Consider the following 16858-nt stretch of genomic DNA (forward strand, 5'->3'; position numbering starts at 1 on the left):
TTTATTTAAAGCTGCAACAGATCTTAATATCTTAGACAACCAGCATCACAACCTACCAGACCGCTAGTCTGCCACTGTAGAACAGGGCCTCATGCTGAACGGTGGATAAGAGGTGCACATGAAGACCACATCTGCTTATAATCAGGGATCCCTGGAGCCCTGGATCACTGGAGCCCTGGATCACTGGAGCCCTGGATCACTGGAGCCCTGGATCACTGGAGCCCTGGATCACTGGAGCCCTGGATCACTGGAGCCCTGGATCACTGGAGCCCTGGATCACTGGAGCCCTGGATCACTGGAGCCCTGGATCACTGGAGCCCTGGATCACTGGAGCCCTGGATCACTGGAGCCCTGGATCACTGGAGCCCTGGATCACTGGAGCCCTGGATCACTGGAGCCCTGGATCACTGGAGCCCTGGATCACTCACACGACCAACCATGTGGACACTGGCCAGATACTGCTGGGCTTCACTATATGGCAACATGGCACTGGACAAACATTTCTGAAAATGTACATTAAATTCTGCTTCATCAGAGAACATTATGAGCACATTACTTGTAATGAGTCTGTATGATCATTTATGTCCAGCAGATGGTGAAGCCTGGACGTTTCCCTGACAACTGGAATGTCAATTATGTAGAATTTCACACATTTCATAAATATGTAAAATACAATCCAAATGTAATCCAAATGTTTAAAGGGTGAATTAATCTTGTGTTGTGTTGGTTTTGAAGTAACTGTTGCTGTTTAAAGTTTAAAAAGTAGGCAACATTGTAATTTTAACACAAAAATGACAAATTATCTGCAAAGATACACTTAAAGCGAACAGTCATCTCCTGGGATAGCAATTGTGCAGTTGGCAAGATGTAAGCAGTAGGTGTGTGTTAATGCTGTCAGTTTTTAAACAAGGATGACGAGCACTTCTTGTAACATCAACTTCAGACAGAGAAACATTAAACTTAAATACAGAAATGTCATATTCTACAAACCCCACCTGGTAGCACTTCATTTATGGTATTAAGGAAACCTTCATTCCAGTTAGCATGAAAATATATGGTTATTGGCCATTTCTGGTATGACTGGTTAAAATGGCATCACAAAATGAGTTCAACATTCAAAAATAAACAAATAGTATTCCATCATTTATCAAACTCAAAATACACAGTATTTCAAGTAAGAAGAATCCCCTTCTTAGCGCCAGGCCCTGCTACCCTCTTACCCTCCTTCCCTACTGCCCTCCTTCCCTACTGCCCTCCTTCCCTACTGCCCTCCTACCTTACTGCCCTCCTACCTTACTGCCCTCCTACCCTACTGCCCTCCTACCCTACTGCCCTCCTACCTTACTGCCCTCCTACCTTACTGCCCTCCTACCTTACTGCCCTCCTACCCTACTGCCCTCCTTCCCTACTGCCCTCCTACCCTACTGCCCTCCTACCCTACTGCCCTCCTACCCTACTGCCCTCCTACCTTACTGCCCTCCTACCCTACTGCCCTCCTACCTTACTGCCCTCCTACCTTACTGCCCTCCTACCTTACTGCCCTCCTACCCTCTTACCCTCCTTCCCTACTGCCCTCCTACCCTACTGCCCTCCTACCCTACTGCCCTCCTACCTTACTGCCCTCCTACCTTACTGCCCTCCTACCTTACTGCCCTCCTACCCTACTGCCCTCCTACCCTACTGCCCTCCTACCCTACTGCCCTCCTACCCTACTGCCCTCCTACCCTACTGCCCTCCTACCCTACTGCCCTCCTACCCTCTTATCCTCCTTCCTGGTTTGTCACAATGAATAAAAGTTAACATTTATGAAGCAAAAAAGTACATTTCCAATATATTTAAAAGAGAGATCTTCCAAAGACGTGACACCACACAGGCCAGTAAGACGGCCATGTTGGATCTGTCCACTACCTGGGATGAAGAGGGAAGTCTATGGACGTTATTCTAGACAGTCCTCTTCCTGAACTGTGCTCAGGTGCCCCCCCCAGCCCCCGTCTCCCCCCCCCCCGCCCGAGTGCAAACATAAACAAGGCTGTCTCCAGGGGGAAGGAGGTTTGTGTACTCTGATGGTGAACCTGGGACCGAGTGCAACTCCCCCTCCCAGAATGCACTGGGGGCCTGTCAGCTCTAGTTACCAGCTTCCAGGCTCCTCCCTCCGGGCCGGCTCGGTGGGGGACGACCGCTAGGAGCCCAGTTGCAGCTCCTTGGCCTTGGTCAGGATGGTGTGGACGTCAGAGATGGGGTAGTCCTGGGGAGAGGTTACACAGCTGTTAAAACACCCTTCAACATCCCATCACCTACCCCGCTCTGCTGGCAGACCAGCGCCCTGGGAGAGAGCTGAGTCCGTACCTGCAGCAGCCTCATGTTGATGGTGAAGTCTCCAACCAGTAGCTGATCACGGATCAATCTGCAACAACAGGAACACGTTGACCCTGGAAATATCTCCCTTCTACTGGGAAAACACAACAAGGCTCCTAACCTGCTACGTTCATACTGAGAGCACACACACACACTCACTCACTCACTCACACAGGTCCCTCTGAAACTATGGTGGTTTAGTGCCTCAGAGACAAAGTGGTGGTGGTTGGCATGTGAACCTGGCTACTGTGTACTGATTGGACAGTCGACCTGCTACCGTGTCCTGATTGGTGTGGGACTGACGTGAGCATGGCGCAGCAGACCAGGATGAGGAAGTTGAAGCGGTCCTGGTCGGAGAACAGTGAGTCCCAGATCCTGATGACATCAGGGAGCAGGAACTCCTGGGACAGCAGCAGAGTTAGCCAGCGAAACGTGAAGTACTGAGGCTTGATGTTCTGCTCTTGCTGGGGGAGAGAGAGAGAGGGAGGGAAGGTAGTAGAGTTAGAAAGAGATAGGGAGAGAAGGGGGGGAGGAGAGGGAGGTTAGCAGACAATTTTATCCAAAGCAACATACAAATAGTCCAGCAGAAAATAATCACATCTAATACATTCATTATTCTTATAATATCTGGATAGTCTGAAGCTCTGTCATATTGAAGTGAAATACCCTGAAACTAGGGATGGGCTATATGGGTAAAAAATTATCACGATAGATATTTAAATTTCTATTCGATTACGATAATAAGACGATAGAAGACAGATCTGTAGTAGTAGGCTAGCAAAATAAGTCTCTTCCTTGGTATAAAGTTTAGGCAGCGCAGTGTGAGAGAAATGTTTGCGGCCAGGGAGCACATACCTGGGGTCTAGTAACTTTTTAAAACCTTGCTTTTTATCAATACCTTGGCGCAAACTCACACTTTCTGCATGTTCCAACGACTGATTTTGCTTCAGGTGGTAAAAAAGGTTTGTCGTTACCAGACTTGGTAGCCACCTGTTTACGACACAATTTGCACCGAACATTGCTCTGCTCTTTGTCGGATTTCAAAAAGCCAAACCACTTCCAAATAACTGAAGACAAACCCTTTTTATGATAATAATATAATTTCTTTATTGGAAGTTGCTCCCTCGCCATGGCTATCGCTGCCACTGTTTTCGGCATCATTTTCCACGGTTAATATTAGCTACTCCACTGGAGGTGCTCAGTGTCTCTTCCTGCTGCATCACAGAAATTAAATGGACTGCTGTTCCTAATTATTCTCTATCGACATTATTGAAAATGAATTCATGTTCCGATATCTTTATTGAGGGAAGTCATTACTTCGATAATATTTTTTATCGATTTATCGCCCAGCCCTACCTGAAACCATTTGATTTCCTACACCCTTTCTCCTAACAGAACATTGTCACTCAACACAGGAAATGAATGAATGACTGAAAAAGTTTAATGTTTGAACAAACCCTCTCACCAGTTTGAGATAGAGCTCCATGTCCTTGTCCTTCAGCATGGAATAAACACTCTCCATCTTGTAGGTGATGCCACACTGGGAGTCGTCCAGGCTCTTTATGAAGTTGTCCCTGTTCTCTGACATCAGGTTGGTGAAACAGAAGAAGGTGTCTGCCTCCGCATGTTCTGAGCAACACATCATCACACGTGTTCATCATCACACGTGTTCATCATCACACGTGTTCATCATCACACGTGTTCATCATCACACGTGTTCATCATCACACGCGTTCATCATCACACACGTTCATCATCACACGTGTTCATCATCACACGTGTTCATCATCACACGCGTTCATCATCACACGTGTTCATCATCACACGTGTTCATCATCACACACGTTCATCATCACACATGTTTATCATCACACACGTGCTCATCATCACACACGTGCTCATCATCACACGTGCTCATCATCACACGTGTTCATCATCACACGTGTTCATCATCACACACGTGCTCATCATCACACACGTGCTCATCATCACACGTGCTCATCATCACACGTGTTCATCATCACACGTGCTCATCATCACACGTGCTCATCATCACACGTGTTCATCATCACACGTGTTCATCATCACACGTGTTCCATCATCACACGTGTTCATCATCACACGTGTTCATCATCACACGTGTTTATCATCACACACGTGCTCATCATCACACGTGCTCATCATCACACGTGCTCATCATCACACGTGTTCATCATCACGTGTTCATCATCACACACGTGCTCATCATCACACGTGTTCATCATCACACACGTGTTCATCACACGTGTTCATCATCACACGTGTTCATCATCACACGTGTTCATCATCACACATGCTCATCATCACACATGCTCATCATCACACACGTGCTCATCTAGTAGAAGCTCTTATTGAAAGCTTTGAACCTGTGACGAACCCTAACATTCCAGTCTCCCTCATCCCAGAGCTCACCTTTCCACTCATCGTTGGGGTCTGTGGCGAAGGTGTAGTAGATGGGCCCCACAATCTCGTTCATTCCCTGGACGTAGGCGATGCCAGGGTTGAGCTTGGCGTAGATGAAGAGGATCCTCTCCACCACCTCCCAGTGCGCCTCAAAGCCGCGGGGCAGCACGGAGTACTCATTAGAGGGGTACAGGTGGAGGGCCTTGCCTGGAGAGCTCATCTGGAGGCAGGAGGGGGTTTGCAAGGTTCTTGTTACTATGTTGTACTATGTTATGACTAGACAGGTTTCTGCAATGGTTACTGTGGCATTCCTAATTGATGCTTTATCGTTATGTCGTTTATCAAGGGAAATGTATTTACATTGCTAATAAGTACATTCAATTGAGCAATTTAGACTAACGTCATGAATGTAACAGTAAATTAATTAAAAAAACATTCTTATTATCATTTTTTGGAAGCCTTCAAAGGCCTTAAAGCTCCCACTTACGTTGGTGACTCCACTGCGGGTGCGGTCCACCGTCTGGGCCTTGAGGGTGGTCTGCTCCACCCTGCGCCTCAGGGTCTCATACTCGTTCTGGGGGTCGAGGATAAGCTGGCAGGGGTAGTCTGTCGGCCGCTGGAAGAACGCCATGTCTGGATACAGACGCCTTGCAGCGGGAACACAACCTCCGTCACTTCAGTCTGGGAGGTGTTAATACTGCCTGGTAGCTGAGATGGTACTTTACACATCTTTATTGACCTTCAGGATAACCTACCTGACATCTTTATCGATCTGCAGGAGAACCTCGTTGTCTTTGAAGTAGTTGTTCCACCTGCTGTCGGGGTTTGGGTTGAGGGGCTGAGGAGCGCGCAGAGCACCGGAGGACGAAGGGAGAAACACACAGTGCTGTTTACATTTTCAACTAGACATACCTTAAACATTTTTCCATAGCATTCCATTTGCGACAAAAGTATAACATTGCTACAATTTCCAAGAGTATAGAAGTTGTTATTCCTATAACAGTTGTGCCTCCAATTCATCTGAATGATTTCCAATGCTTCTGCATTCTTCTCCCTACAGCTTGGTGAACACAAGGCACTACAGGGTTAGGGTTACTACAAGGCACTACAGGGTTAGGGTTACTACAAGGCACTACAGGGTTAGGGTTACTACAAGGCACTACAGGGTTAGGGTTACTACAAGGCACTAGAGGGTTAGGGTTACTACAAGGCACTAGAGGGTTAGGGTTACTACAAGGCACTACAGGGTTAGGGTTACTACAAGGCACTACAGGGTTAGGGTTACTACAAGCCACTACAGGGTTAGGGTTACTACAAGGCACTACAGGGTTAGGGTTACTACAAGGCACTACAGGGTTAGGGTTAGTACAAGGCACTACAGGGTTAGGGTTACTACAAGGCACTACAGGGTTAGGGTTACTACAAGGCACTACAGGGTTAGGGTTACTACAAGGCACTACAGGGTTAGGGTTACTACAAGGCATTACAGGGTTAGGGTTACTACAAGCCACTACAGGGTTAGGGTTACTACAAGGCACTATAGGGTTAGGGTTACTACAAGGCACTACAGGGTTAGGGTTACTACAAGCCACTACAGGGTTAGGGTTACTACAAGGCACTATAGGGTTAGGGTTACTACAAGGCACTACAGGGTTAGGGTTACTACAAGGCACTACAGGGTTAGGGTTACTACAAGGCACTACAGGGTTAGGGTTACTACAAGGCACTACAGGGTTAGGGTTACTACAAGGCACTACAGGGTTAGGGTTACTACAAGGCACTACAGGGTTAGGGTTACTACAAGGCACTACAGGGTTAGGGTTACTACAAGGCACTACAGGGTTAGGGTTAGTACAAGGCACTACAGGGTTAGGGTTACTACAAGGCACTACAGGGTTAGGGTTACTACAAGGCACTACAGGGTTAGGGTTACTACAAGGCACTACAGGGTTAGGGTTACTACACGGCACTACAGGGTTAGGGTTACTACAAGGCACTACAGGGTTAGGGTTACTACAAGGCACTACAGGGTTAGGGTTACTACACGGCACTACAGGGTTAGGGTTAGTACAAGGCACTACAGGGTTAGGGTTAGTACAAGGCACTACAGGGTTAGGGTTACTACACGGCACTACAGGGTTAGGGTTACTACAAGGCACTACAGGGTTAGGGTTACTACAAGGCACTACAGGGTTAGGGTTACTACACGGCACTACAGGGTTAGGGTTACTACAAGGCACTACAGGGTTAGGGTTACTACAAGGCACTACAGGGTTAGGGTTACTACAAGGCACTACAGGGTTAGGGTTACTACAAGGCACTACAGGGTTAGGGTTACTACAAGCCACTACAGGGTTAGGGTTACTACAAGGCACTACAGGGTTAGGGTTACTACAAGGCACTACAGGGTTAGGGTTACTACAAGGCACTACAGGGTTAGGGTTACTACAAGCCACTACAGGGTTAGGGTTACTACACGGCACTACAGGGTTAGGGTTACTACAAGGCACTACAGGGTTAGGGTTACTACAAGGCACTACAGGGTTAGGGTTACTACACGGCACTACAGGGTTAGGGTTACTACAAGGCACTACAGGGTTAGGGTTACTACAAGGCACTACAGGGTTAGGGTTACTACACGGCACTACAGGGTTAGGGTTACTACAAGGCACTACAGGGTTAGGGTTACTACAAGGCACTACAGGGTTAGGGTTACTACAAGGCACTACAGGGTTAGGGTTACTACAAGGCACTACAGGGTTAGGGTTACTACAAGGCACTACAGGGTTAGGGTTACTACAAGGCACTACAGGGTTAGGGTTACTACACGGCACTACAGGGTTAGGGTTACTACAAGGCACTACAGGGTTAGGGTTACTACACGGCACTACAGGGTTAGGGTTACTACAAGGCACTACAGGGTTAGGGTTACTACAAGCCACTACAGGGTTAGGGTTACTACAAGGCACTACAGGGTTAGGGTTACTACAAGGCACTACAGGGTTAGGGTTACTACAAGGCACTACAGGGTTAGGGTTACTACAAGGCATTACAGGGTTAGGGTTACTACAAGCCACTACAGGGTTAGGGTTACTACAAGGCACTACAGGGTTAGGGTTACTACAAGGCACTACAGGGTTAGGGTTACTACAAGCCACTACAGGGTTAGGGTTACTACAAGGCACTATAGGGTTAGGGTTACTACAAGGCACTACAGGGTTAGGGTTACTACAAGGCACTACAGGGTTAGGGTTACTACAAGGCACTATAGGGTTAGGGTTACTACAAGGCACTACAGGGTTAGGGTTACTACAAGGCACTACAGGGTTAGGGTTACTACAAGGCACTACAGGGTTAGGGTTACTACAAGGCACTACAGGGTTAGGGTTACTACAAGGCACTACAGGGTTAGGGTTAGTACAAGGCACTACAGGGTTAGGGTTACTACAAGGCACTACAGGGTTAGGGTTACTACAAGGCACTACAGGGTTAGGGTTACTACAAGGCACTACAGGGTTAGGGTTACTACAAGGCACTACAGGGTTAGGGTTACTACACGGCACTACAGGGTTAGGGTTACTACAAGGCACTACAGGGTTAGGGTTACTACACGGCACTACAGGGTTAGGGTTACTACACGGCACTACAGGGTTAGGGTTAGTACAAGGCACTACAGGGTTAGGGTTAGTACAAGGCACTACAGGGTTAGGGTTACTACACGGCACTACAGGGTTAGGGTTACTACAAGGCACTACAGGGTTAGGGTTACTACAAGGCACTACAGGGTTAGGGTTTCTACACGGCACTACAGGGTTAGGGTTACTACAAGGCACTACAGGGTTAGGGTTACTACAAGGCACTACAGGGTTAGGGTTACTACAAGGCACTACAGGGTTAGGGTTACTACAAGCCACTACAGGGTTAGGGTTACTACAAGGCACTACAGGGTTAGGGTTACTACAAGGCACTACAGGGTTAGGGTTACTACAAGGCACTACAGGGTTAGGGTTACTACAAGCCACTACAGGGTTAGGGTTACTACACGGCACTACAGGGTTAGGGTTACTACAAGGCACTACAGGGTTAGGGTTACTACAAGGCACTACAGGGTTAGGGTTACTACACGGCACTACAGGGTTAGGGTTACTACAAGGCACTACAGGGTTAGGGTTACTACAAGGCACTACAGGGTTAGGGTTACTACACGGCACTACAGGGTTAGGGTTACTACAAGGCACTACAGGGTTAGGGTTACTACAAGGCACTACAGGGTTAGGGTTACTACAAGGCACTACAGGGTTAGGGTTACTACAAGGCACTACAGGGTTAGGGTTACTACACGGCACTACAGGGTTAGGGTTACTACAAGGCACTACAGGGTTAGGGTTACTACAAGGCACTACAGGGTTAGGGTTAGTACAAGGCACTACAGGGTTAGGGTTACTACACGGCACTACAGGGTTAGGGTTACTACAAGGCACTACAGGGTTAGGGTTACTACAAGGCACTACTGGGTTAGGGTTACTACAAGGCACTACAGGGTTAGGGTTACTACAAGGCACTACTGGGTTAGGGTTACTACAAGGCACTACAGGGTTAGGGTTAGTACAAGGCACTACAGGGTTAGGGTTACTACAAGGCACTACTGGGTTAGGGTTACTACACGGCACTACAGGGTTAGGGTTACTACAAGGCACTACAGGGTTAGGGTTACTACAAGGCACTACTGGGTTAGGGTTACTACACGGCACTACAGGGTTAGGGTTACTACAAGGCACTACTGGGTTAGGGTTACTACAAGGCACTACAGGGTTAGGGTTACTACAAGGCACTACTGGGTTAGGGTTACTACAAGGCACTACAGGGTTAGGGTTAGTACAAGGCACTACAGGGTTAGGGTTACTACAAGGCACTACAGGGTTAGGGTTACTACAAGGCACTACTGGGTTAGGGTTACTACACGGCACTACAGGGTTAGGGTTACTACAAGGCACTACAGGGTTAGGGTTACTACAAGGCACTACTGGGTTAGGGTTACTACACGGCACTACAGGGTTAGGGTTACTACACGGCACTACAGGGTTAGGGTTACTACAAGGCACTACAGGGTTAGGGTTACTACAAGGCACTACAGGGTTAGGGTTACTACAAGGCACTACAGGGTTAGGGTTACTACAAGGCACTACAGGGTTAGGGTTACTACACGGCACTACAGGGTTAGGGTTACTACAAGGCACTACAGGGTTAGGGTTACTACACGGCACTACAGGGTTAGGGTTACTACAAGGCACTACAGGGTTAGGGTTACTACACGGCACTACAGGGTTAGGGTTACTACAAGGCACTACAGGGTTAGGGTTACTACAAGGCACTACTGGGTTAGGGTTACTACACGGCACTACAGGGTTAGGGTTACTACACGGCACTACAGGGTTAGGGTTACTACAAGGCACTACAGGGTTAGGGTTACTACAAGGCACTACAGGGTTAGGGTTACTACAAGGCACTACAGGGTTAGGGTTACTACAAGGCACTACAGGGTTAGGGTTACTACAAGGCACTACAGGGTTAGGGTTACTACAAGGCACTACAGGGTTAGGGTTACTACAAGGCACTACAGGGTTAGGGTTACTACACGGCACTACAGGGTTAGGGTTACTACAAGGCACTACAGGGTTAGGGTTACTACACGGCACTACAGGGTTAGGGTTACTACAAGGCACTACAGGGTTAGGGTTAGTACAAGGCACTACAGGGTTAGGGTTACTACAAGGCACTACAGGGTTAGGGTTACTACAAGGCACTACAGGGTTAGGGTTAGTACAAGGCACTACAGGGTTAGGGTTACTACACGGCACTACTGTATCTCTGCGTTTCTCACTCACGTGGTCCTCCATGGTGACGTCCTCCCGGAACAGCCCAAGGTTGGCTTTGGCGATGCCCGGCTGGATGATCATCTCCCTCAGGAAGTGGGAGTACCCCTCCCTGGAGATGAAGGAAACACACTGTCATCTCCCTCAGGAAGTGGGAGTACCGCTCCCTGGAGATGAAGGAAACACACTGTCATCTCCCTCAGGAAGTGGGAGTACCGCTCCCTGGAGATGAAACACACTGTCATCTCCCTCAGGAAGTGGGAGTAACCCTCCCTGGAGATGAAGGAAACACACTGTCATCTCCCTCAGGAAGTGGGAGTACCGCTCCCTGGAGATGAAACACACTGTCATCTCCCTCAGGAAGTGGGAGTACCCCTCCCTGGAGATGAAACACACTGTCATCTCCCTCAGGAAGTGGGAGTACCGCTCCCTGGAGATGAAACACACTGTCATCTCCCTCAGGAAGTGGGAGTACCGCTCCCTGGAGAGGAAAGAAACACACTGGAACCAAGGTCTCCAAGCTCAACCTGGACTTCACTTTCCATGTGCACAATTTGCAGGTCGATTTGGACATGAGTTTCTGCTAAGTGAATCAAATGTAATGTAAAACAAGGTGGTTCCTGTCCTCTTCTCCTGACTGCTGGAGCCTGCCCGGTCAGGAGAAACCAGCTCCTCTGTCTCTGAGGGTCTTAATGACCAGGACAGTTCTACCTCTAACTCAGTTATGCCTCATCAGTGACCTGCATGACCCAGTCCCTGCACATACCTTCCTGATACCCAGCTTTGTCTCAGAGAGGAATTCCTACCAACATTGACGTCATCAACCACAACAACAGAGCCCTTACTGGTGAGTAGCTTTGTGCTGCTGCCAAAGTCTCAGCAGACAACCTGCAAGGCTAGCAAATATCTGGAGAGACTGATAAGAACTGTAAAGAAGACTGACTTACCTCTGCTTTTTGAGAAATGAGTCCCATGTTGTCTGGTCCAAAGGCAGGTAGTTCAGAAGAATCTGTACAGCATGTGCCACCAGTCAACATGGTTATCAATATCATAATTGACAATCTACAAAACATAGACAGCTGAACTTTTGTTGTAAATTTAAAACTGCCTAAAACCTGTGACTGTTCTGTTTCCCAATTGGAAATATTTTTTAAGTTATTTACAAAGCTCTTTTTAAGAAAACTTACTTTCCAGCAGAGTGCTCGAATGCCTCCTTCAAATGGGATTCCTGAGAGTTACAAACATACAATTTAATGATGGAAATTAAGCAAAGGAAAAACTGAATTGCCCAAACATTGTTCTGAAAGTAATCCAACCCACCGCTGAAACACAGTTCTCTGAGAGACTTCAACTCAATCTTGTCTTCACTCAGCGCTACCTTGAACTCCTGGATCCTGAAATTAACAATAAAAGAATTACCTTTTTAGATTCATCTGCTGTTTTATGGGTCTAAAGGGGTCTCAGGTAGACAGGTGACATGACAGTGCCATCCTCAGCTTCCATGGCCCTGTAGCTGGATAAACAGCATACACTCACACTATATAAAACATCATGTAAGGCAGTCCTCTTCAACCCAGTGTCTGTACAACGTTTAATCCATCTAACGTTTAAAATTTTAAACGTTGTTTAATTGTGACTTGTTTAACTGTATGCTCTTATGGTTCTTCCCTTTTCCACTTATTTGTTTTTTCACAATGTATGCTTCATGTTTTGGTTGCTCGCAATGTTGGGGCTATCTCGTTGTTATGATCAGTGACCTATGCACTTTTGTAAAGCTCTCTCGTCACTCTAAACCTCACAGATATTGCATATGTCGGCTTAATCCGAAAGAGAGTAAAGTTAGGGTAACCGCGAGAACACGATTGGCGCAGGTGGGCAAACTATTCACGACACGAGACACTACAACGAGCGGATCCATTTATAAATGCGGGGATCCATTAAATGACACACACGCAATGACAAAAACTATCACGTGCATTCCGAGTTGAAAATGCGTAACGTACAGGGCTGACAACTAACTTGGCCCTTCAGACTCTATAGAACTGGTGATACAGCTCCACAGGGTCATCAAAGTTAAGCTTTACATGAGACAGCAAAGCACTTCTTCCCGAGTTAAAAAGTTAATGATGGGATCTAGAGTATGCGTCTTGTGGGCCCTCTGTGTTTTAACCACAAACTGATCTCTTTTCCATGGAGCCTGAAGGGGTGTAACCTTGCATACAGGGAGACATGTTAAACAGGACGTGTTCGAGTTCAAGACATGGCTGAAAGGAGATTCTCCTGACACAACAGTTCACTCCAATCTAGTCACGAGTCACCAGAGACCAGCACTACCTTGACAGAGCCTGAACATCGAACCAAGGGAACGGTCAAAGGGCATCAGTTCTAGGCACGCTTGCTCTACGCTTCTAAATTGACTAGACTTGCACTTATTGCCCTCCTCCAGGAATGGCCTTCGCCTCACTATCCCAGAAAAGACATGAGCACCAGCAGGCTCAGGGCTGGCTGAATTAACACGTGCATTAGAGCAGCCATTCCAGACCTTTTCCACTTTGTTTCGCACATACAGTTAGGTCCATAAATATTTGGACATTGACACAATTTTCATCATTTTGGCTCTGTATACCACCACAATGGATTTGAAATGAAACAATCAAGATGTGCTTTAAGTGCAGACTTTCAGCTTTAATTTCAGGGTATTTACATCCAAATCAGGTGAACGGTGTAGGAATTACAACACATTTTATATGTGGCCCCCCCCTTTTTAAGGGACCAAAAATAATTGGACAAACTAACATAATCATAAATCTAATTGTCACTTTTAATACTTGGTTGCAAATCCTTTGCAGTCAATGACAGCCTGAAGTCTGCAACCCATAGACATCACCAGACGCTGGGTTTCATCCCTGGTGATGCTCTGCCAGGCCTCTACTGCAACTGTCTTCAGTTCCTGCTTGTTCTTGGGGCATTTTCCCTTCAGTTTTGTCTTTAGCAAGTGAAATGCATGCTCAATTGGATTTAGGTCAGGTGATTGACTTGGCCATTGCAGAACATTCCACTTCTTTGCCTTAAAAAACTCTTTGGTTGCTTTCGCAGTATGCTTCGGGTCATTGTCCATCTGCATTGTGAAGCGCCGTCCTATGAGTTCTGAAGCATTTGGCTGAATCTGAGCAGATAATATTGCCCGAAACACATCAGAATTCATCCTACTTCTTTTGTCAGCAGTCACATCATCGATAAATACAAGGGAACCAGTTCCATTGGCAGCCATACATGCCCACGCCATAACACTACCTCCACCATGCTTCACTGATGAGGTGGTATGCTTTGGATCATGAGCAGTTCCTTCCCTTCTCCATACTCTTCTCTTCCCATCATTCTGGTACAAGTTGATCTTGGTCTCATCTGTCCATAGGATGTTGTTCCAGAACTGTACAGGCTCTTTTAGATGTTTTTTGGCAAACTCTAATCTGGTCTTCCTGTTTTTGAGACTCACCAATGGTTTACATCTTGTGGTGAACCCTCTGTATTTACTCTGGTGAAGTCTTCTCTTAATTGTTGACTTTGACACAGATACGCCTACCTCCTGGAGAGTGTTCTTGATCTGGCCAACTGTTGTGAAGGGGTTTTTCTTCACCAGGGAAAGAATTCTTCTGTCATCCACCACAGTTGTTTTCTGTGGTCTTCCGGGTCTTTTGGTGTTGCTGAGCTCACCAGTGCGTTCTTTCTTTTTAAGAATGTACCAAACAGTTCATTTGGCCACACCTAATGTTTTTGCTATCTCTCTGATAGGTTTGTTTTGATTTTTCAGCCTAACGATGGCTTGCTTCACTGATGGTGACAGCTCTTTGGACTTCATATTGAGAGTTGACAGCAACAGATTCCAAACACAAATACCATACTTGAAATGAACTCTAAACCTTTTATCTGCTCCTTGTCAATGAAATAACGAACTCCCTTTATGAGGGAATAACATACACCTGGCCATGGAACAGCTGAGCAGCCAATTGTCCAATTACTTTTGGTCCCTTAAAAAGGGGGGGGCCACATATAAAATGTATTGTAATTCCTACACCGTTCACCTGATTTGGATGTAAATACCCTGAAATTAAAGCTGAAAGTCTGCACTTAAAGCACATCTTGATTGTTTCATTTCAAATCCATTGTGGTGGTATACAGAGCCAAAATGATGAAAATTGTGTCAATGTCCAAATACTTATGGACCTAACTGTACATAGCTTAAATATTTTTGCGGACGCCCAACACATCCGTTCACTTAATTTGCGCTTATCACGCGTTTAACAACAGCACGAGAGCCAAACAGTTCGCTTTCAACACAAATGTTATTTCAGCGATCAAAAAAGACAAAATGCCCATCAGCGCCACAGTAAGCACACTTTGTAAAGAGAGGTGACCTGCGTAACACAGCCAGGCCAGATTTAGACAATCCGGTCAAGTTATAAATGTGACTTTTGATAACCAGAACAGGTTGATAACCCTCAGCTATTGCTCTCTTATCAACCTTACACTCGAGTTGCACGGCTTCACGCTTTTTTTCCATCGACCCATAACATGTCGCCGAGATCTCTCTCGTTTCCAGATTTTTGTTAGAAACTGAGACAGACATTTTATATTACATTATCCATAGGGAACAAATATGACAGACCAATTATTTATATGAGTTAACATTAACGACTAGCAAGCAAGCTGACAGATTAAGTACATTATAATGGATCTAAAAATGGTTAGCTCCCTAGCCTATTTTGTGTTTGAGAACTAACATAACTGCTCGCTACCAGAAGTTGTTGACCTGGCTTATGCAATATGCGGAAGTGATGCGTTGGGCGTATGCAAGTTTTTAAATTATATTTTTTGGGGGGCGTATGCAAGTTAAGGCAGAAATGTCAGTTGGTCATGCCAAGTGCAACTATTGGCGTTTCGGTCATGATGAATTAAAGGCAAAATGTCATTTTAAACTTGGTAAGAATTGTAATAATCCTTTACCAACACAATATATACCCAACCTGTGGGCCGCGGCCCACAGGTTGAGAATCGCTGCTTTAGAGGATTAGCAGTACAAGAGAGATTGAATGGAGGGGACACACTTTACATAGTTCTGCTACCAGGTGCAATAGATGTTAGAAATGAAATGCAGTGAAAAAATAGATGCAAAATACGTAACTTTATTGATGTGGCCAAACGTTTAATTCAAGCTGAAGTAGTTGACAAAGGAAGATAGCCATCTTACGACTGGCACAGACTATTTGTCATTTAACAAGCTCTTACTCGCTGCTAATAAAAAATTAGCCATATCAATGAAAATGCCTTCATTTGTATGGCTGTAGTAACGCTGCTGTAAAATACATCTAGCGCTAGCGAGCTAGCAGAACAAAAGCGAATACAACATTCATGTTTCCACTTTTGAACAGCACGACAAAGAATAGACATGTATAGGACATCCCATTGTCTCTTAATGACAGGAGTAGTTAAATATGAAATTAAATCGAGTTGGGGGTGGAAGGGTGTATTTTTAACCATTCAAAGAGGCCAGGACTATCACAACGTTAGCCTGCTCGTAGCAAGCACACTTTGTTAGCCTCGGTTTCCAGTTTCAAACACGGAACCATAATCCACCGTATCCACGATGGATCACAGTATTCGATAAAAAAAATTACGTACCAGCTAATCCGATATATGATGTGACATAAGCAACAACGGTTAACTGCAACTTGTCTCACCTGTTTTTGTAAGAGCTCGACATGTTAGAATCCTGCTGCGTGTTACAACAAAAATAGTCCGATGAGGATACAATCACGCGACTCCCATCAAGCCTCCTGATTCTAACGTAACTCACATGATGAAAAAATGACCGGCAATAAACAGGCAAACATTTTGGCTTCACCCATGAGGTCTTAGAAGATAGAGTCTGCACCCCCTTTTTGTTTGATCATTTTTTCTTTTGGACTCCAGTTTCTTTAACCAATGCTATAGTAAATCCTACATGTGAGACAGTAATTCATTACTATTAGATAAGATATCTTAATAATTTGCTACTGTACATGTCTAAGTCATTTCGATTATAAGACTTAATTATGAGACAGTTTGTCGTTATGTTTGTTGATAAATATTGTTCATCATAAAGATAGTATTTTTATACAATTACATTGTAATGGTTAGAGAATACATAA

General features: G+C 45.8%; 1 protein-coding gene across 1 annotated transcript; it reads right to left on the reverse strand.

The window, feature by feature from the left end:
* Positions 1-1714: 1714 nt before the first annotated feature.
* Positions 1715-16532, reverse strand: tbc1d13 (TBC1 domain family, member 13). The gene is made up of 12 exons (XM_062484106.1): positions 16409-16532; positions 11991-12064; positions 11858-11898; positions 11618-11679; positions 10683-10782; positions 5553-5635; positions 5285-5444; positions 4807-5017; positions 3821-3984; positions 2659-2819; positions 2347-2404; positions 1715-2245 (listed from the first exon to the last, which is right to left on the reverse strand). The coding sequence occupies exons 1-12, from the start codon at positions 16429-16431 to the stop codon at positions 2180-2182; spliced, it is 1203 nt and encodes a 400-aa protein (XP_062340090.1). The 5' UTR covers positions 16432-16532; the 3' UTR covers positions 1715-2179.
* Positions 16533-16858: the final 326 nt, after the last annotated feature.

Source organism: Osmerus eperlanus, chromosome 18 (assembly GCF_963692335.1).
Source record: "Osmerus eperlanus chromosome 18, fOsmEpe2.1, whole genome shotgun sequence".
Lineage (NCBI taxonomy): Eukaryota > Metazoa > Chordata > Actinopteri > Osmeriformes > Osmeridae > Osmerus > Osmerus eperlanus.